General features: G+C 41.3%; 2 protein-coding genes across 3 annotated transcripts in view; one reads left to right on the top strand and one right to left on the bottom strand.

Annotated features, from left to right (window-relative positions):
- Positions 1-5441: 5441 nt before the first annotated feature.
- On the bottom strand, positions 5442-8454 carry LOC139422024 (E3 ubiquitin-protein ligase RNF26-like). The gene is made up of 2 exons (XM_071173166.1): positions 8291-8454; positions 5442-7956 (listed from the first exon to the last, which is right to left on the bottom strand). The coding sequence occupies exon 2, from the start codon at positions 7943-7945 to the stop codon at positions 6542-6544; it is 1404 nt and encodes a 467-aa protein (XP_071029267.1). The 5' UTR covers positions 7946-7956; positions 8291-8454; the 3' UTR covers positions 5442-6541.
- An 11116-nt stretch (positions 8455-19570) lies between these two features.
- The window catches only part of LOC139423180 (cell surface glycoprotein MUC18-like), a 65400-nt gene continuing 62564 nt past the window's right edge, over positions 19571-22406 (top strand). For both annotated transcript variants that reach the window (XM_071174905.1, XM_071174906.1), the window contains exon 1: positions 19571-19687. In XM_071174905.1, coding sequence (XP_071031006.1) covers positions 19624-19687 — 64 coding nt within the window. In that variant the 5' untranslated portion in view covers positions 19571-19623. The remainder of the gene's footprint in view (positions 19688-22406) is intronic.

Raw genomic sequence — 22406 nt, 5'->3', positions numbered from 1 at the left:
AAATGCAGGCAGCAGAAACTATGCTTGTTATTCATCTTAGGTGCTTTTAGTTTCTTCCAGACAGTCAAACAGCATTCTGAAGTAGCCAAGCGTAGCCTTCTTTCACCAGCTATGTGCCATTTTTGGTGGAGTTGAAACAAACATTTCTTAAATGAAATGAATAAAAGTCTAGCCATGTACACTATAGATAGAAAAGTATGTGGACACCCTTCAAATTAGTGGATTTGTCTTTTTCAGCCATACCCCTTACTGATAGGTGTATAAAATCGAGCACATAGCCATGCGATCTCCATAGCTTGGCAGTAGAAGGGCCTTACTGAAGAGATCAGTGACTTTCAACTTGGCACTGTCGTAGGATGCCACCTTTCCAAGTCAGTTTGTCAAATTTCTGCCCAGTTAGAGGTGCCCCGGTCAACTGTAAGTGCTGTCATTGTAAAGTTGAAACGTATTGGAGCAACAACGGCTCAGCCGCGAAGTGGTAGGCCACACAAGCTCACAGAACGGGACCGCTAAAGTGCGTAGCGCGTAAAAACGTCTGTCCTCGGTTGCAACACTCACTACCAAGTTCCAAACTGCGCCTGAAAGCAACGTCAGCACAATAACTTTTCGTCGGGAGCTTCATGAAATGGGTTTTCATGTCCGAGCAAGCCTAAGATCACCATGCGCAATGCCAAGCGTCGGCTGGAGTGGTATAAAGCTTGCTGCCATTGGACTCTGGAGCAGTGGAAACACGTTCTCTGGAGTGATGAATCACGCTTCACCATCTGGCAGTCCGATGGACGAATCTGGGTTTGGTAGATGCCAGGAGAACGCTACCTGCCCGATTGTATAGTGCCAACTGTAAAGTTTGGTGGAGGAGGAATAATGGTCTGGTCCTGTTAGTTCGGGCTAGGCCCCTTAGATCCAGTGAAGGGAAATCTTAACGCTACAGCATACAATAACATTCTAGACCATTCTGTGCTTCCAATTTTGCAGCAACAGTTCGGGGAAGGCCCTTTCCTGTTTCAGCATGACAATGCTCCCATGCACAAAGCGAGGTGCGTACAGAAATGGTTTGCCCAGACCGGTGTGGAAGAACTTGACTGGCCTGCACAGAGCCCTAACCTCAACCCCATCACCCAACATCAGTGCCCGACCTCCGTAATGCTCTTGTGGCTGAATGGAAGCCAGTCCCCGCAGCAATGTCCCAACATCTAGTGGAAAGCCTTCCCAGAAGAGTGGAGGCTTTCATAGCAGCAAAGATGGCACCAACTCCATGTTAATGCCTATGATTTCGGAAGGAGTTGTTCGACGATCAGATGTCCACATACTTTTGGTCATGTAGTGTATTTTGATATAGAATTAATTAATTTTCTAAAGAAATTGCACATATGCCTACAATTACAGAACTGTATTGGGAATTTCTGTTGGCCACAAAACACATTTATTCAATCCAGCACTCCGTATGATCAATTACATTTATTTTCCTGTGCATCCCCTCCCAACGGCCTCCAAGCCTTTGTTCCTCCGTGGCTGCCCTTTGATGACAGACTGTCATTGGATTGGGGTGGCCCTGGCCTGCTCTCCAGGGTGCTGAAAGGCCATTGCTCTCCTGCTGCTGCTCCTTTCTCTAGCCTCCTAATGGAACAAGGCTACTGGTTAACCTTCACCTTCATATACCCTAGACACCACTGTTCCCATAGCTTTTCTATTTGTTTTTACTGGCCAGTTATTGAGCCTGAGCTTGTAATTACACTGATGTTCTACTCTGATCTATGTTTACTGCTAGGACAATAGAGACAAGGTGGTTTCTGCATACCATTTAGATGTCCAGCTCACAGCTTGGGGATATTTCTCAACGGTCTCGGTTGAAAGAAAAGACTGGCACAAATACAAGCAGACTCCAGCAATTTCTTAGCAGCAGCTCAGGTATTCTGGAAAGCTAACAACACCATCACTTTTTAGGCTTTTGCCTCAAAGGGATTTTCTGTCTTCTGGGGCAGTGGTGACAAATTCCACATTTTCCTGAGTGTAAAATCAATTAAAACATACTTCAAATAACTGTGAAACCCCAATTTCAAGCTTGTAATTTTGGGGCAAAACATAAGGAAACATTTCAGACTTTTGTGAAGAAAAAAAAACTTAACACAAAGTATCAGTGATTATAGAAAAATATTTATCAAGGATCTGAACCTTGATAAATAAACATTCTCATTATATTTATTTTTTGGAGCAATTAAAAATGGCAACATACTGCCTAAATTACAACATACAGTAGTTTCAATAAATAGTTAGCACCAATACTCCATGATGCATTGTGCTTGTAAACAGATACTATAGTTAGGGACGGTTTTCTACTTTGTAAGTAGGCTTATTTCCCATCATTTAATGGTGGATAACCTGGAACAGGACTTCCCAGCAGACAGAGGCTCATCCCTTGGCCTTTGGGGTGTGACCTGACCCAGTCAGAGAGTGGTGGGCAGTGAGGGGGAGGGACTGGCCCTGGTACAGCCTAGCAGACAGCTGGTGACAGATTGAATTATCCTGGCTGGCAGCCCACTAGAGTCAGGGAGAGGAGAAGACAAAAGCCCTCCTACGCACCCACCCGCTCTGCCTGGCCCGCAGTCTGGGAGTGGAGGAGGACCCCCCCCCAAGCTTCTCTCTGTCTATATGGAGCTCCATGGTTACCAACACTCCCAACACTTGACATTACGGACAGGCAATGGACAGCTAGAGATGGACATAGAATACAGTCTCTGAAGAGTGTACAAAACATAAAGGACACCATCCTAATATGAAGTTGCAAAAGGATGCTGGCCCATGTTGACTCTAAAGCTTCCCTCAGTAGTGTCAAGTTGGCTGGATGTTTGGGTGGCGGATCATTCTTGATACACATGGTAAACTGTGAAAAACCCAGCAGCGTTGCAGTTCTTGACACAAACCTGTGCGCCTGGCACTTACTACCATACCCTGTTCAAAGGCACTTAAATATTTTCTCTTGCCCATTTACCCCCTGAATGGCACACACACACAATCCATGTCTCAAGGCTTAAAAATCCTTCTTTAACCTGTCTCCCCTTCATCTACACTGATTGAAGTGGATTTAACAGGTGACATCAATAAGAGATCATGGCTTTCACCTGGTCAGTCTATGTCATGGAAAGAAAAGGTGTCCTTAATGTTTTGTACACTGTGTACATTGAGGTGATAGAAAATGATGGTGAAGCAAATAGTCTGTTGGCAATTTTGAGGTCAGCATGAACTGATGGGACTTTAATTTTCAAAAGCACCAAAACCTTTCAATGAGAATGTGCAATTTGCACCTCACGAAAAAACCCTCCAAAAAATTGCCTCATTATGAAAAGACGTGCATGTTTTTTCTTTATTCTACATAGGCAGCTATTAGGACACCTCAGACAATGGGCGAGGCATGAGTGGCTGGGTGAGGCAGCTGTCACAGCGGACGCGGGGAGTCGCGGTTCTCTTTCTCCTAGTTGTCACTCAGCCTGGAGGGTCCAGAGACGGCTCCTGCTGGCCAATTATCCCCCCAGAACCAACTAAGGCCCCGTAATGGCAGCCTTGCTGGCCCAGTGCCAGGTCAGGAGGGGAACAACGACTGGTCCAGAGAGAGGTAGGGCAGAACAGGGCCACTCCCCGGCCTCAAGAGCAAGACGTCCCACTAAGGAAGGGGCCTTTACCCCCCTGCTGTTCCCTCATGTCCTTTCTCTTGTGCTGAAAGAGAAAAACATAAGGCCTGAATTCAATTTCCCAATGGTGTTTAAATGATAATACGGGGTAGTAATGACTGAGTGTGGGTGGCATTCAATCAATTATGTACATTTTACTGTTTCATACTAGTTGATGTATAAAGTGTAAAGTCAATACAAACTTTTCTCAGATAGAATGCACTGCAGTGTAACCTGGATTCAAGCACTTTCAACCAAGGAACTCCTGTGTATTAAACTACTGCTCTTTACATTGAATAATAGACAGGGGAGCAGGTGACAGATCATTGTAGCCCACACCAGTCTCACAGTACTATTAAAATGACACAATGACAAATCAGAGCTCATACTGTGAATATGATTACCAAAACAGCAAAACACTTAAAACTGCATTGTTTGCATATTTTTTTCCTTGGCCAAAAATATCTGGGGGTCACTGTGTGTGAGACATCCATCATCCAGATTTATGTCAATGAATAAAATGCATGTGAATAGTCTACCACCATGCCCGATGGCGTACACACACCATCTGCAGTGGTGTTAACATTTCAGGTTTGACAAATAAAGGTATGGTGAAGTGTTACTAATGTAGTCGTAATCCTAGAGAAATTGTATCGATGTGTAAAATATAGATCTCTACAGAAGTTCAGAGAGGACATATGAATAAAAAAAATATTCCCTCGTTATGTTGAGTTCACAACTTATTTATCTCATGATCACAAACATAATAGTTTTGTCGATATTAAAATAATTTTCTCATGATCACGACATAACTTTTTTTTGTCTAGATCACAACAATTTTTTCATGATCACGACATAAAAGTTGTTTTGTTGAGATCCCGAGAAACTCTATAAATAAGAGTGGAGGGATTGATGATAGATTGACAGTATGGCTGAGGTGGCAGAGCCCATGGTGGATCAATGCATACATTTTTATTGTTTGCTACACTAAGGGATGGTACATTTCATTCTAACCATGCTTTCATTTGTGTTTGGAGCTCATTATTAGTTTACAAGTTAGAATGTTAGCAAGTTAATTGTCCCTTACCTTTGAGCTAAGAGACACTTAAGACCTGATTGATAGCTGACAGGCAGCACGGTCTCCCAGGCTGTGTGCCACCCCGAAGACCACAGCAAGCAACAACACAGCTAACTTGGCTAGTCTTGTGGGCGAACTAGCTCGCTAGTTAGCTAGGTAGTCTTGTTAGCTAGCTAGCCAGTTATCTATGCTGGTTGTTAGCTTGCATAACTGATATGTGTATAATTGTAAGGGACACTTCATGTTTTATGGATAATATTTACATTTACAGAGTGGGTGAGCTACATTCCCGACAGGCTGATCAGATTCAATAGCAGCCTCAGAGCTTGATCAGATTCAACAGAGAATGGTAAATCAAGATGCTGCCTTCTAGGCTGTTTCATAGGTAAAGCTCCTTGCAGGCAGATTAGCAATCAGTCCATTATGTATATGATCAAGAGTGGGCGTGCTTTATTCCTGGCATGCTGATCAGATTCCATAGCAGCCTCAGAGGCTGATAAGTCAGGATGCTGCCTTGTAGGCTGTCTGCAAGAAGCCGAACATAACACAAGTTGTTTTCATACGTAGTGATCATGAGATAAATCGTGATCTCCACATAACAAGGGAATTATATTTTTTATGAATATGTCCTCTCTGGACTTCTGTAGACTTCAGCTTGTTAGATTTGATGAATAAATACACTGGCAAGTACACATGAATAATATGGAACTATAGCCTACAAGGCATAGCCTGTTGCATGTTTATTTGATATGATACAAAAACATTGACAAGGGTAATGAATAGACAACACGTGTATCTGAATAACTTAAAAAAAACATTCATAAGTACAAAACATAGAAAAATGCATGACCTTGTGCATCAAATCATAACACAAACTTAAGGTACTGTAACATTTTGCCAGTATACATATACAGTATGGATGATAAACAGTTCCTTGAAATATATTAGAGCAACGTTAGTCTAGTTCACTCTGAATTTATTAGTTCTCAAACAAATGGGATTATTCCTCATCTTCACAATTTATACATTGTTATAGGCCTATAAGTCATTTCTAAGTTATCTATATAAAATATATGACAGTACAGGTGCAGCGCTCCTACAGTATGTGCCTGAAAGATGGAACTGGAAGTATTCAAAGTCTATTCAATTACAAATGTAATATTTTGTTCACTGTACAAGCCAGCACAGCAGCTTCGTAGCCAGTGCAATATAGTTAGTGCAACTGTGGAAAACCATCAAGGATATGTCCACATTATATAAACTAAAGGACCAAACGCCTAAAATGCAAGCTGCAATATGAATTAATTGAACTGGTGGAAGCAAAGTGTGAGCATCAGAAACCCTATGGGCTTATTTGGGTCAGAGCATGGATAGCAATGTACTGCACAGAGCCAACAAAACTCTACAGTCAGTGCTATTCTATAAAATTCATGTCTATCTGAATGTTCCACCCCACTAAATAGGCACCATACATACAGTACCATTTTTTACATGACAGTGGACAAGAGTTGTGTTTTATCAGCACAGCTATACATTGTGGAGGTCTATCATCACTCATTATCCTGAGTTTAAAGTCTTCCCCTTCAGTATTCGTAGATCTAAAATGTACAAAAGAAATAAGTAATATGGCAGAAGCTCTTTTAAAGCCCATTGGAAGTCAAGCTGAAGCCATCCCCATTATGCTAACTGGGGTTGTTTTCAGACTGGCTTCATTTCTTTCTATGTATTTATCAGTGTCCCGCTCTTTAACTATGGGGGAGTGTCTGAAATGGTACCCCAAAGTGCACTACCAGTTCCTTCAGAGAAAGACATCCATGGTTTGTGTGATGGCCTGTCGGCAGAGGGGACAGCTGTGCTGCTGGGGGGGCTGCTGTAGCAAGATGGCCGAGCAGTGGCGACACAGGCACAGGTGGCGGCAGGGCAGCAGCAACACGTTCTTGACCCTGTCCTGACAGATTACGCACTTCTTCCTCTCCTCATGCTCTTTCAATAGACTGAGGAGGCCAGTGTCAACTGGAGGGGCCTGGCTGCCTTGGCCAGAGGCAGGCTGCTGCTTCACTGTAGTCCTTGTTGTAGACTGGTGGTGGTATTGGTCTGGGTCAAGGTTGATGTCATCCCACCTACTGTCGAGGTGTTGAAGTGTTGAGTATAACTCCACTTGTTCTCTTCCAGTCTGTTCTGGGGGAAGAAGGGTACCTGTATGGTCAGTAGGAATACCTGGGGCCCTTGGATCCAGAACTAGGTGCCCCACTCCACCTTGGTCCACAGAAGTCTGTACTGTTCTGCCCCTTGGCTGTCTTGCTTGGGCCACCTGCCCCATAGCCTGTGGTCCAGCTCCATTGTCCTGAAGAGCTTGAGCTTGCTCCATGGCCAGCAGGTAAAGTCTATAGATGGTTCTCTGTAGACTTAGCATTCCTGGGATTGTGTTGACAAAATGAAGACATTGCTGGGCCACATGACGAGGCAACTCTGGGTTGAGATATAGCAAGGTCAAAGCAACAATGACTGCTGTTAAGAGCAAGCCATAGATGTTGAGCATGAATACTGTGATAAAGACATGACCGAGGGAGCCCAGAAACTCAAGAGCTAGTTGGCAGGGTGTCCAAAGCAGTACAGAGGTGCCCACCAGGCAGCTGTATAGGAAGGTGAGAAGTGTGAGGGCCAGCTCCAAGGCTTTATGCAGGGGGCCTGACACTGCCTCCCAGGCCCCTACCATTGCAGAGAAGCAGTTCTGGGTACCAATGAGAAGAATGTTGACGATAGTGTTGACAAAGTAGAGAACGAGGCTGAACGCAATGCTAAAACCGTCACAAGTCTGTTTAAGCACAGTATGTCCAGACAGGAATCCGCGGTGTAGCAGCTCCTTGGTGCGCCATGCAACATGAGAAGAGAGGTGGCCCACCATTTTGAAACTCTCAAACACCCCTCCTAAGGTCTGAAGCCATCCCTCCAGTAGATTGAAAGCTCCGTGTGCTGTGCTTGTGACCACCTCTGTTACAGTGAGGAAAGAGAACAGAGCACAGTTCCAGTATTCTAGTAAGATGGAGCCACTCGGGACCACTTGCAGGTCGTGTATTGATGAACCCATGTTGGAGAAAAGTCGGCCTAGCCAATTCACAAACCAGATGACCAAGTCTAGTAGAAGGCAAAAAGTGTCCAGGCATTTCCCAATAGCACAGGAAGCAAAGTTCACTACATCCATATTAGTGTTCCCTACAGGAGACAAGAACGTGTTAAAGTTTGCCATTGAACTACATTTACGTTTAACACACTAGTTAGCTAGCATGCTATCAGTTAGGCTAAACAGCATAGTTAGCTAACTTTCAAGCTGTGCAACATTATTACGTGGCTAGTTAAAGCTATTATTCCTGATTACCAATGACATAACACGAACTGAGATTAACAGAAATTTAAAAAATGACACATTGAAGAAAAAAACTCTAGTATGCTATTTCTAATGCTAATGGAAACCCCACCCACTATCAGCTAGCTAGTTAGCAAGTTATGCTAGCTAGCTATAGCAGATAAAATAGAAAACGGATCTCACCTTACATAGCGTATATAACACGCTAACCAATTGCTACCAATGGGATAATTGGATTGACATACACCCTGGTTGACACAATCAATAAAAATGTTTGCAGGCTCCAATCTAAAGACGCTGTCATTTTAGCCATCCATGTAAACACGACCAACCAGACAGGAAGATTACATTTTGAGAAGCCTATCTAGACAAAATAATCGAACTCAGATCTTGTGATGGTGACTGCTTCAACTATGATGCCTGCGAAAGAAATAAGAACGACAAAGAATAAAATAATAATAAATACAAATATTATATTCTAACTAATAATTAAATTGTAACAGTAGTTCGTTTATCATCAATCATACCCTTATACTCTTAATCATATATATTTTTTATCATACTGTCATGTCCATATTATCCTGTTTTTGCATGGACAGTGGAAACATATTTATACATATTTAGTGCCATTACAGTTTCTTTTCACATGTATTTTTCAATAGTTTCCCATGCTCTGGTGTTTCCTGGCTAGACAGTGGTCAACCGCAAAACTGTGAGATATTGCACACTCATGTCACCCCCTGTCATTCTGTGCTTTAAGAGACAATACAGGCCAAGTAATTTGATATATTTAATGTATTTACTTACCCACCTACTCACCTGAGGCAACACCATTCATGTAGTAACACCATTAACACCACTGTACTGTAGGATATCCCAAATATAAAGCCATAATCTCACTCAACAATTCACTAACGACTCTAGAATGAGAAAATGTATCTTGGGCAGATCCTAGTCCATGTTGTGAGACACTAACATGCTATTTCTAATAGACGTCTTGTATCTCATTATGAGTCAATAAATCCCTCAGCACCAATGTATGTTATCTGTGATTGATCTCACCAGCGAGCTTGCCCTGAGGACAGTCATAATGGAAGTGGCAAAAAAAAATCACAAATTTGACTGCTTAACACCCATGTCCACCCCCATCCTGTCTGCTCAGGAACCGCAGCCAACCATGGCCCTTATCAAATCATCGCACAACCTGAATATATGGCTTCTTTTGGAGGGTTGAAAAGCATAATCAGTCATGTTCCTTCATCCCAGCTGTGCGTGTGATGTTGTCTTAGAAGAGAGAGCTGTTTTGCACCCACCTCTGTGCTTTCCCCACTATTTATGTCATGCTACTCGACTTTCTAAAAAGATGTGGTAGTGTACAGACTAACACGAGTCAGTCAACAAAATGCCTCCATTTGGAGTCCAGAATAGGGTGTTACCCTCTTCAAATGACTTAAACCATACATCAAGCCCTCTTGCTCTTTAAGTGACATCATGGTATTCCATGGATGAGCCTCCAGGTTAACAGATAGGTAACCCAATGTCCACAGTTAGTCCTTTGTTATTTCCCAGACATTTTTCAGACAGCTGCAATCTCTCTAACTCTCTTTCACTCTCTCACTCCTCTCCCGTTTGTTGTTCTTGCCCATCTTATCACAGCTGCTGCTCTCCTTCAAGCCCAATGTGGAAAAATGGCATCAGACACCCTTCTCCTGCCAATTAGGACCCCCACTAAACACTCCTCATATAGGCCTTTGGAGCATTCAACACTTGTCCTTACTAATAGCACAATTGGATGCCTCCACTGTCTCACCCTGAAAGAGGTCCATGTCCGTGTTTAATGTTTAAGATGTTCTGAGAACAGGAAGGCTTTTCAAGACTCTGCTGGTGGAAGTGCACTGTCGGTATCCTAGGTTGATGTTTGATATAAACCCTTTCAATGTATCAAATAGGAAAGATAGTGGACATTCATAGATTGGTCAATATAATAATGGCAATGATTCTAATGTAACAATTGGTTCCATAGACATAATATAATGGGGGAATAGCACACTCAACTTATTGTTGAGAGGATAAGTAAATTTTCCCATACAGCCAAGGACACGCAGAACAACATTGCCTATAGTCTATTCAGGCTAAATTATATCTTGATAGCCTAAATAGAGCAAGCCTTCAGTTGGTAACTGAACAAATGAAAGAATAGCATTCATATTTTCTGGCACTCTGACAATTTTGAGGGTTGGGGGTTCTCTGCCTGTGAAAGTCCCCTTTACAAGAACAGCTGAGCTATAATTGCTTTCTTCGGTCGATGCTCATAGGCCATGCTCGGAGGTGAAATCTGCTGAATTGGCTGCCCTTGTCCTGGGCTGGGTGTGGGGATAGGATACCTTATCAATGGTCTGTCAACGAAGTCTCGAGGCTAACCTGAAGCATACAATCACACCCTTGTTCTCAACTGAAAATGTTACAGAAACAATTTAACACAACACATGTACATAACCTACAACAAACGGTTCATCTTTAATTAAGTAACAGCTTTATTATGAGGGATGGATATATTATTAATACCAACATTTTAAAATGCAAGGGTTGCCCATAGTTTATATAAGAAGTGACCATTCAAAGAAGCTTTTGATACGGAACCTACAGTAAGTATGTGGTTGAATTTTTCACAGCATAAAAAAAGCATTTTCCGACTCTTCGCCAAACCATCATGAGCTGAATTTCAATAAGCTACAACTGCTACCCTCACTATAATGTAAATAGAAAAATGACAAGAGCCAGAACTAGGAAATGGTATAATATGATAACATAGAAGTTATTGTAAAGTGTCTAGCCTTCTAATGATGATTAAGAGGTGCCCTGATCCCATTTTAACACACTATATTTGGCTCCAAGTGGCCACCTGGGTCCCACTTTGGCTCCACCCCTGTCCTCTACCCTACCCAGCATTGTGTCTGGGATTCAGCCTACGGTCCACCCCCTCTCTCCACCTGACCAACCAGACCTTGATGTGTCTGAGCTGAGGAACACCAAGGTGTTTAATTTGTTAATTATGTTGGGTCACCATGGCAACGGCTGTTATAAGGGGTCAGCGTAGATGTTAGAGTCCTCTTCAGCACAAGCCATGTCATTGTAACTGAGCAATGTGAAGACTGGCACCAGTCACCAGTCACTCCTCCCCTAAACCCCCCAGAAACCCCCTTTCCACCCACCCGCACACACAAGAAGAGACATGATAAGAAGAAACACTGTGCTTCCTTTTTTATTGACCTGTCTAAAGCATTCGACACTGTGTATCACTCATTACTTATTCAGAGGCTTTCATCAATTGGCACATTATACTATTATGGGTGATAGGTTCAGTACACATCATTGCATTTTCTATCAGAAAGTAGGCTGGCCCTCCTGGAAGTCTCGTAGATTGATGCATTACACTCTTTTTGTCTATAAAGCCTCTTGTATGAACTTCAGCCATAACTTACCTAATTGTTAACCTTCACCTTCAATAACCAGACTCAGGGACGGCTAACCCTGGAGTTCCCTTTAATCTTCACAGAGTTAAGAAAATCTGCTTTTAGTTTTTTTTGTGTGTCTCATGTGGAATGATCTCCAAAAGTCCATCAAGTTTATGTATTTGGTGCCTTTAGGGCAATTCAGGCGGATGTTAAAGGGCCTTTTTACTGAAGAATGTTTGTTTCAAATGAATGTGTTTTGATTTTGTGTTTGCTTGCATGTATTGTGTATTTGGTAGATATGTAGTGTAACTGTTGTTTATTGATGTGCTTGAAAGGTCGTCATTGTAAATAAAGGTGAAAGTGCAGATCAGACAATGGCTCAACGATTCAAAAGGCCCCCTCAACTAGACCAGGCAATGGTCATTACAAATGTGTCATGGACTCTGATTTAAACCCAATTGCAATGAGTCAACCTCTAGATTAGACCTGTTTAGCCTATTGCTCTTGGCACAATCCTGCACCTGTGTCTGAACTCACCTCCATTAACGATAAGCAGTATTGTCAGAGCTTCCATATAGCTGAAAATCACCTTCTGACAATGTGGATTCACTTTGATCTTTGAATGTATCCTATGCCTCATGTTCTGGAATAATGGTGCCTATTAACGGAGTACTTCTGATGACTAGTCATGTGAATAAAACATAACCTAACTAATGATTATGGGCATTAAAAAACTACTGATTGTAATTTACTTAAATTAATCCCCAATCACAATCCTTGAAATGTCCTACTGTGGCATGAATATTTAGTTGCTTAACTCACTCAGACATTTAACATGAGTTTCAACTTGGATGAATTCAGATTTTGGTTGAATAAGCTACAGGAAAACTAGCCACTATAACCAGAAAGAACTTAGTATCCTCAAGAGGGCATAATGTTGGTTACCATTCAGATTAAACACAACCTACCCACTGCGTCTCACACATTAGTGAAATGTTTGCTACAACTGAGATGAGAGAAATGTGTGATACCCTGAGGTGAATTTCAGTCCCGATACACACACTTTCATGGGAACACGGATCATACAGCTTCAGCTAATGACATACATGATTAACTTTGATAATAAAGTCAGAACAACGAGAGGTCAAGGTCACTGTTTGTACACTATGACATATAATTAAGATCTTTGGAGCCCAAAACCTTCAGAAAACCTCCAGAAATAACCTTACAGTATCTGAACTTGGGAAGATGAGGAAAAAGGACCTTGACATTGTCCTCAGCTCTTGCATGTCATCTTCGCTTTTGGCTCTGGCGAGTCTGACACCCCTGTGGAGATACACTCTGTTCCCAATCTGTGTAACCAGACCTGCCAGTGCTAGATCCCGCTCCCGGCAACAAGGAGGAGAATGCTCAGGATCATCATGTTAGCTCTGTATCACTAGCCTACATCAGCTGCCCCACACTGAATGTCATTGAACAATATTTGCCATTTTGGGTTAGGTTCTTTGCCGTACCTGGTGCTGTGGCGAATTTGATCCAGAGGCCTACAGCTGTGTTGTCTTTACAAGCTGTTGTGTTGTCTTGTAGAGTGCTGTTGTTTTATATTTGTTTTACAGTGGTGCTGAATGTAACAGCAAGGTGAAGAGGGGACCAAAGAGTAAAAATAAAAAGTTTGGTGGTGTAAAAGAGATACACAATTTTAATTGAAATGTACACCAACGTGCTTGAGTATGACCAAGTGCAGCTACACCCTATCACTAATTAATGAATTCACCATCAAATCAATCAACCCAGTGAAAAGTGAAAATATAATCAAAATATATATATATTTTTAAAAACAGGCACATTAGGGTTCTCACTCACACAGTCATAGATATCATCTCATCAGCATTCTCTAGTGACAGAACACCTCCCGCTGTGGTATAAGATGACTATTCAGGTGGGACCTGCATGGCCATAGAGCTGGTCTTTGTCTGAGGAATACACATTCCCAATGCTGCATCATTACCGTGAGTAAGTCCATACAGTGGGGGTCTTATTCAAGACAAACACCAACCACCAGAATCAAACATTGTAGGGGAGAAGATTCCTGTATTGATTGCAAGTTTTGTCAGGAGAGTAGCACCTTTAGCATGACTTTGATCCCAGCAGCTCTTCCCTCTTAATTCTCCATTCACTATTTCTCATGGTTGTTTTGAGTATGTGTGTAGTTTTGTTAGGGATTTCCATCGTGACTGCAAACTGTACACACTTACAAATTAGGGTTCTTCAAGTGTTTTTTGGTAAGGGTGATGGTTCTTTGCAGTTTAGTGATAATTGAAATTTAGGGGTTGTGGCTCATTCAAATATTTTGGTAAGTTGTTTCCTCACATCTTTTTTTGTGCAAGCAAACCATGAATGAGAGCGTCATTCCAATTTATCTAATATGTTGTGTTGCAATGTTATATATTAAATATGACTAAGGGCCAGTAGCCATGTATTGTGAAATACTCATGTATGGTATAAATTAATGCTTTTCAATTCTCTCCACAAGGAACCCCGGCTGTTCTACATGTTGCACACCTGATTTAAATTGTCAATCAACCCAATAACGCACAAGGATTTTTTATAATATAATATGGCTAACGAGAATATTTAAAAAACCTGTATGGTTCTTAAAAATTATCTACAAAGAACTTTTGAGATTGAGGTTTATTTATAGAACCTAGTCCTATAAAGAACCATAAAAATAGGTTCTATACAGCTCCAAAAGTGGTTGTAACCATAGAGGAACCATTTTTTATGCTATATAGAACCTTTATTATTAATGGTTCTTTATAGAACCTTAGGAAAGGGTTCTTTATAGCACCATAAAGGTTCCAAACTCTTTGGGGCTGGCTGGGGACCCCTTTTGTGATAGAAAATTCACCGGGGACCCCTTTTGTGATAGAAAATTCACCAGGGACCCCCTCCGAATCAGAACACAACTCAAGTTTTACTATGACTTCGGCAGTGCATTGCCGGACGAACCAAGTCTTGGGCCCTGCCCTGGGAAGAAACATTTTAAAGGTTCGGGCGACTGAATTCAAACGTGAGTTGGTTTCAGAGTGTGGTTTGATGTGGGTGACTCTTGTGTGTGTTTGCAGGTGGGTTGAGTTATACAAATGATTTTGCCAATTAGCTACAGCCGGCTGCTGTGCGACCATGGCAAAATTGGTTTGACTTTGGATAGCCTAACTCTGGGGCCAGTTAGGCAACTTTTAGCTATTTCAAGAAATGTTTTCAGTAATTGTAAATTAATTTCTACAATTTACATTTGGTTTGAGTTTTGTCCCATGTACATTGTGTAATTTAATGATTGTCCCTAACTTGTCCCATAGGGATATCCATCATGAACCCACATTTACCACGGGCATTATGATTGGGTCCATGCAGCTACACTCCGAATTGATGATTACTTGTGTGCTGCCAGCTGTGGGCAGGTTTGAAACAACCCAAACTTAATTTGTGTTGCGATGCAGTCACGACCAAAAGTCTCACAAAACTCAGTTTAGGGCGAGACTGACTTTATTTACACTTTGTAGTAAATTTTGACAGAAGAATAAATGTTTCTGGTTCATATCGATGTCACATAGGCTGTTTTCTAAATTATTAGTTATTAGTTCTATGCCTCTTGGCATAGGGGGCAGCAGGTAGCCTAGTGGTTAGAGGGTTCGGCCAGTAACTGAAAGCTTGCTAGATCAAATCCCTGAGCTGACAAAGTAAAAATCTGTCATTATGAACAAGGCAGTTAACCAGCTATTCCTATGCTGTCATTGTAAATAAGAATTTGTTCTTAAGTGACTTGCATAGTTAAATAAAAATTAGGAGAGAACATTTAGCTGGTGGGAGAAGCTATATGAGGACATGCTCATTGTAAAGGCTGGAATGGAATAAAGGAAATGATGTCAAACATGGAAACCACATGTTTGTGATTTCATGAATTCCATTTCTGCTTTTACATTTTGCTGTTTTTTATATATAATTCGGGGGGAATACAAGAAGTATTGAGTTGAAAAATTGTTTGAGTATGTTTGCCATTTAGCAGATGCTCTTATCCAGAGCAACTAGGGTTAAGTGCATAGCTCAAGGGCACATTGACAGATTTTTCACCTAGTCAGCTCAGGGATTCAAACCAGCAACCTTAAGGTTACTGGCGAAACACGCTTAACCGCTAGGCTACCTGCCACAGTAATGTGGATACCAATATCCCTGTGAGCCTCCCAGGCCCATGTTGCCCAGGGTTAAGAACATAAATTGTAGATTAATAATATTGCATTGTATTGTATTGTATTACTCCCTCTAAACTTATTCCACAGAACCCTTGTCCAAAATGAATTAGTTTAATCTGTTGTTGTTGACAATGTTCTTTTTTTAAATCATGTAAAAATAGCACCTCCCTGGACCCCAATTTGAGAACCCCTGCTTAATAGAATATTTTTTTAAAGTACCTATATAGTATCAAAATAGGATCCGCTATGGTTACAAGCCAAATAACCCTTATTCGGCACTATATAGAAGATTTTCTTTGTGTGTGTAATCAAAGTGAGTGACATGGGAAAAAAACATGGTATTCTGTGATCTTGATGATAGGGAATTGTGCAGGCAGCCACGGAAACCGGTCACACCTCAGAACTCATCCTGATCCTCTGTTGGCTCATCTCTCTCCCTCTCATGTACTCCACATCATCAGCACCTGACCTCACCACAGTAAGCCCAATGGAAATGGATTCATCATATGACACTAGAGTGAGGAATAGAGATATCATGTGTTTTGTAAATGTGATGATTAGTCATAAAGGTGATAATTATTTGCAGGAAATGCATTACATTCATCTAGCAAGATAGTGAATTTTAAATAATGACTTTGTCACCCCTGATCTGTTTTACCTGTCTTTGTGATTATCTCCTCTCCCCTCCAGGTTTCGCCCATCTTCCCAATTATCCCCGGTGTACTTATACCTGCGTTCTCTGTTTGTCTGTTGCCAGTTCATCTTGTCCTGTCAGATCCTGTTTTTTCCCCAGCCTCTCCTTTTCTCAACCTCCTGGTTTTGACCCTCGCCTCGTCTGTCCTGTCTCTGTACCCGCCTGCCTGACCACTCTGCCTGACCCTGCCTGCCAACCGGTACCCGGTACCCTGCCCCATGTATTATTGACCCCTGCCTGCCTTGACCTGTCTCTTGCCTGCACCTTAGACTATTAAACCATTGTTTATTCAACGTGTCCGCATCTGGGTCTTACCTTGATTCTTGATAGACTTTTTGATCTTATTCACCATTAACCATTTCCTTCTTCAAAAATATGTCCAAGAGACAGGATAGCACAAATACTGTAGTGAGATAGAAACTTCAGTTTATCTTTCATGTATTGTTGGCTGAGTTTCAATTTGGAGCAATTAGAATTTTGACATATTGTCCCATGTTGTGTAATTTACTGATGGTCCCTAACTAGCCCATAGAGATATCCAAAGTGAACCCGCATTACGATTGGGTCACATGCAGCTGTACTCTGAATTGATGATTACTTGTGTGCTGCCAGCTGTGGGCAGGATTGAAACATACCCAACCTTAATTTATGTTGTGATGCAGTCACGACCAAAAGTCTCACAAAACTCAATTTTGTACGAAAATGACTTTATGACCAAAATTCTCCTATTTACACTTTGCTGTCAATTTTGACAGTAGAATAAATTATTCTGACTCATATCGATGCCAACGGTAAACCCAACGGGAGTGGATTCATCATATGAAACTAGGGTGAGGAATATAGAACATCTGTTTTGTGAATGTGATGATTAGTCATAATGGTGATCATTCTGGTATTTGCAGAAAATGCATTATATTAATCTAACAAGATAGTGAATTTTCAATAATGACTTTTCAATCTTATTCACCATTAACCATTTCTTTCTACAAAAATATGTCCAAGAGACAGAAAAGCATAAATATTATATTGAGATAGAAACTTCAGTTTCAACCTCTTGTCAACCTGTCAGTTCTTGAATATTTAATTTATTGATTTGAGGTATCGGTCCAGTTGTACTTTTGAACCTCATTTTACTGGAGTGACAACCTTCTTCATCACAGTGATCTTGACTTGTTTATGAGACACTTGTACTTGAGTCTACAAAAACCACACTTGTCTTTCCAGCCCACAATCATTCTGGAAAAGTCAACTTGGAGACTTAACGAGAGTGTGCAGATCATCTGAACTGGCACCTGTCACCTGGTAAAATAATCAGTGTGTGTGTTAATGGTGTTTGACCATTAAATCCTCACTGTCACTCCCTCCTATCTCCCCCTCCCTCTCTGTTTGCTCTCCGAAGACACAGCAGTGTGAGAGACAGATGGGAAACTCTGATACAACATGGGGGGAGAGAGAGAGAGAGAGAGAGAGAGAGAGAGAGAGAGAGAGAGAGGGAGGTCAAAAGAGAGAGGGATAGATGGACAGAGGGTGCAAGGGATACAATTGATTTGAGATGGAGAAAATTACATTTCAACATGGAATCGTCTTTTTCTGCCTCTATCACGGGGAAAATAAGGGATTTCAGAGGGGGCCTGGGCTCTATGTCCACTTCAAAGGCCCTTTCTCGTTTGCTTCAGATTTGCCTTCTCTGCTCTGTAGACTGTACCTTGGCCTCAAGGGACTGTGCTTCACTCTGCCTTTTTGCCCTCTTTCTAAATCCACTGGCCAAGATTTGGTGCACTTGGCAGGGGTGGTTGCAGGGTGAATTGCTGCTGTGTACAGTGATGAGTGCTTTTGCATCTGTAGGTGAACAAACACACTCACACAGTGTGATGCATGCGGAGTGTGTGATGGATGTAGAAGGTGACCTTACCTACACTGATAGTACCTTTGTCAGTGTAGACGGTACCTCTAGAGCCCATTTTGCAAATGGAACATCTTGAGTAAAAACTAAACGTTCTCTAATTGTTTACCATTATTTCTGACGTAGTCCTTCTGAGAAGTATAAATAAAGTATAAATATGATTTAGAAGTCTAAATATACAATAATTGAGGAGATTTAATGCTTTAATAAATCAAAAAGAAAATGTCTTGCTGAACAAGATATCCTGCACAGCATCAAATAAAGTAAAAACAGAACATACTGTGTCCTGTTACATCTATTGTTCAACATAGCTCTATTACCGCCACTGAAGACTGTTCTTAATTTCTGCCCAATGGGTTGATTTTCCCTCCATTTGTAACCCTATATTCCCCTGCAATGTGTCCCAGGCCAGGCTAGTAGTGATCTATAGAGGGGGACCCAACCCCGCAGGACAGCTGGAGTGGGAGCCTTACTCTGGAGCCCCTTTCTGCTGCAGCTGTTAGCTGAGGTGACAGTCCAGTGATGAAAAAAACAGAGGTTGTTAACGACCTGCAAGCTGATCCGCCCCAGAGAAGCCCCTTTACTAGGGTGGAGAGTTGGGGTCACTACTATGTTTACAAGGACCCATTGGTGGACAATGTATTTCTTCCAATATTTTTCAAATGTACAGTATTTCTACCTATAGAGAGAACAAAGGATTATTTTAATGGAATAGAATGTGAATTGATTGTTCCAATCCTTTTATGTCCTTGCATTTCATGATTGGATTATTATTCATGAGGTATATCATCATAGAAATGGTTTAGGGTTAATGTGCACAATAAATCACATTTTCTCATTTATCAAAGCACCTAGTTACTTATACACCCCAATGTAAATATAGCCAAATGAGAGAATACCATTTTGGCCAAGAGGTGTTATTCCAGGCAATGATGTTAGGCTTAGCGTCCCTACTGTTATAGATACATTTTCTCGCAAGAAAAGCAATCGTGTTACCGTTACCCACTAAATACAGGAGGAAGGGGGGATGGAATTTGGAAATCAAAGTACAAAGTACTACAGTACAATAGACGACAAACCTTCTGCAACACGACTCCCTCCCTCCCTTTCCTTCACAGCCGTCCAGACTTGACTCGCTCTTTCTTTGTGCGCGCGGACCAAGTTGACTAACTACGTTTCATTTTGAAAGGACTGGATAAGACGGGAGAAACAGCATGGCTTTCCCAAAGAACTCGTTCATATTGGTGTTTCTTCTTGTTTGTTCCCTCAGATGGAATGGTAAGTAAGACAAATAACGTATGTTTTCGTTGTTTTAGATTTTGGGAAACTTTTCTCGCGGATTTAACGAATGTTTACAAGGGGTACCGTTTGAATGGGATGCACTTCGACTGAGTGAGGGATGCTGTAGCAGCCTAACCTTGGCTTTCGATATTTGGCTGTTTTTAATGTAAATTGAATTTATTTCGTTGCAGTCACATTAAAACCTAGTAGCATATATTTTACTCTTCTGCGAAGCTGTGGACAGTTATTTAGTAATAATAGGCTACACACTTTGAGTTAAGATTTTGTTGCTTATTTTAGGAGCAAGTGCAACTGTACAAAATTCAAATGTTGTAATGTAAACCGTTGGAGTCGCATGTTTTTGGGAAATGAAAAAGCGTCCCTTTCCCAAACTAGAAAAAACTTGACGTAGCCAGAGTTAACTGAACCTTTACTTTAGTTATACGGTTTTAATTGCCGTTGCTAAATTGGCACCATGGCCAGTGTGACTATGAAATCACGTTGTCAATCATCATGCACGTGTTAAATGTGGAATTCTGGGTATTACACCTTGTTGTGTTTTTGCATTATGAACGTATTTTGCTCACCAATATTATCACATGATATTTGCTGGTTTTAAATGTCAGACAGCCCTCTCCAACGATCAAGAGGTTTAAATTGTTTAACTAGGAGTTGTTTTTCCAGAGCTATCAATGGCATATCTGTGTTTTTCATCTCTCGGGCAACCACGCGCCTTAAATATGTATATATATATATATAAGCTGTGTTGTGTGTACTTTGCCTGCTTTGATAAAAAATCATAAGGAATTACAGGACAGTGAGTTTGTATTTGTGCATGCAAGTGTATGTATGTGTGCACGCACGCTCTAAGCGAAGATGGGTTGGGTTTGAGTGTAACTATTGCAGCTCACCGTAACAGTTTGTGTGAGTGCTCTTTTCATGGTCTGACCCTGCTGGTCACCAGACCCCCACAACCTTTCCTCCCCATCCACTAAATCCTCATGGTGTGCAGCTGCAAAATGCATATCCTGGTGTGCTGCTGCTAAATGCATATAGGGGAAACACTTCCGCTGACACTCACCTGTTCATTAATCTACCTGAGTATGGTGTGGCCCTCCCTCTCGTGCTTCTACATCTGCTTTGCTTACTGTTTGGGGTTTTAGGCTGGGTTTCTGTATAGCACTTTGTGACATCGGCTGATGTAAAAAGGGCTTTATAAATAAATTTGATTGATTCTCCCCCTCTCCCTCCACCACTTCACAACAGGACAACACTCACTCTGCTTTGGCCTTATCCTTAATTTAGCCTCCGAACACAGTTTTTTCCTCTTTTAACCTTGTCTTAATTGGGTCACCTCCACTTAATCCTCCTCGCCCCCCTGAGAGATGAGGTAAAGTAGTTTGTTTTTGGATTATTGACTAAAGATAGAAACCCTTGGCCCCTCTGGAGAACCTAAACAGGGACGGTTGTGAGTAGGATTCCCATCCTCATTTAGGCATTTTTCATCTAACTACACTGTCCAATTTACAGTAGCTATTACAGTGAAATAATACCATGTTATTGTTTGAGGAGAGTGCACAGTGATGAACTTGAAAATGTATCAATAAACCAATTAGGCACATTTGGGCAGACTTGATACAACACTTTGAACAGAAATACAATGGCTCATTGGATCAGTCTAAAACGTTGCACATACACTGGTGCCATCTAGTGGCCGAAATCGAAATTGCGCCTAAGCTGGAATAATACATTTTGACCTTTCTCTTGCATTTCAAAGATGATGGAACAAAATAAAACAAAAAAAACACTTTTTTCTTTGTATTATCTTTTACCAGATCTAATGTGTAATCTAATATTCTCCTACATTAACTTCATATTTCCACAAACTTCAAAGTGTTTCCTTTCAAGTGGTATCAAGAATATGCATATCCTTGCTTCAGGCAGTTAGATTTGGGCATGTCATTTTGGCGAAAATTGAAAAAAAGGGTTTGCTCCTTAATTAAGGTACTTGTATTACAAATTCTTAATAGAAGATAACTGCATTTCAATACAAGGAATTCAACAAAATTGGCCTACTGTGTGAATATTGAAAAATACAGGTTAAACAGAATTGATATCGAACATGCATGCCTAGTTTGTGCCTGCCTTTTAATGGAACTCAAAACATTAGGTAATTTCAGGACTAACAGTAACTGACACAAAATCTATAATCAGGCTCCTAAGGTAGGAGATTCTTTAATTAAGTTTTAGAGAACCAAATCATCAAAACAAAAAACAAAAAACAAGAAGGTAGTGCTCACTGAGCAGAGAAAACAGGCCTGGCTTTCTTTGAATGACACATAACCTGCCATTATTTGTATGGTTGCATTTTGGGTTGCATTTCTCTCCATATTTATTGATGCATTGTCCCAGTTCCGAATAGATTCTAATAATAATTTAGATTAAGGAAATAATGAACTTCAAATTAAGCCATCATTGGAATATGGAAGTACATTACTGGCCCCCATCGTAGGAGCTTCAGTAGGCCTATGCCCACTCATTAAGCAGCCTGCTTCCTGCTTGATGGAGCAGCCCCTGACCTCTGCTGATGGAAGCACAATGGGATGCTGTTCCCCCTCAGAGACCATTCTTTGCACACTGCTAGGTTCGTCAACAATGGAGCACTGCTTCTCCTTACAGTTTAAAACCTTAGAATTATTATAGTCCTTTAAGTATG

The sequence above is a fragment of the Oncorhynchus clarkii genome, chromosome 12 (assembly GCF_045791955.1).
Source record: "Oncorhynchus clarkii lewisi isolate Uvic-CL-2024 chromosome 12, UVic_Ocla_1.0, whole genome shotgun sequence".
NCBI classification, from domain to species: domain Eukaryota; kingdom Metazoa; phylum Chordata; class Actinopteri; order Salmoniformes; family Salmonidae; genus Oncorhynchus; species Oncorhynchus clarkii.
The sequence above is the reverse complement of the archived record's forward strand: the minus strand, read 5'-3'. Positions and strand labels throughout refer to the sequence as shown.

What these genes read in the sequence shown, in the direction of transcription:
- LOC139422024 (XM_071173166.1), bottom strand. Translation starts at nt 7,945, where the DNA reads ATGGATGTAGTGAACTTTGCTTCCTGTGCTATTGGGAAATGCCTGGAC.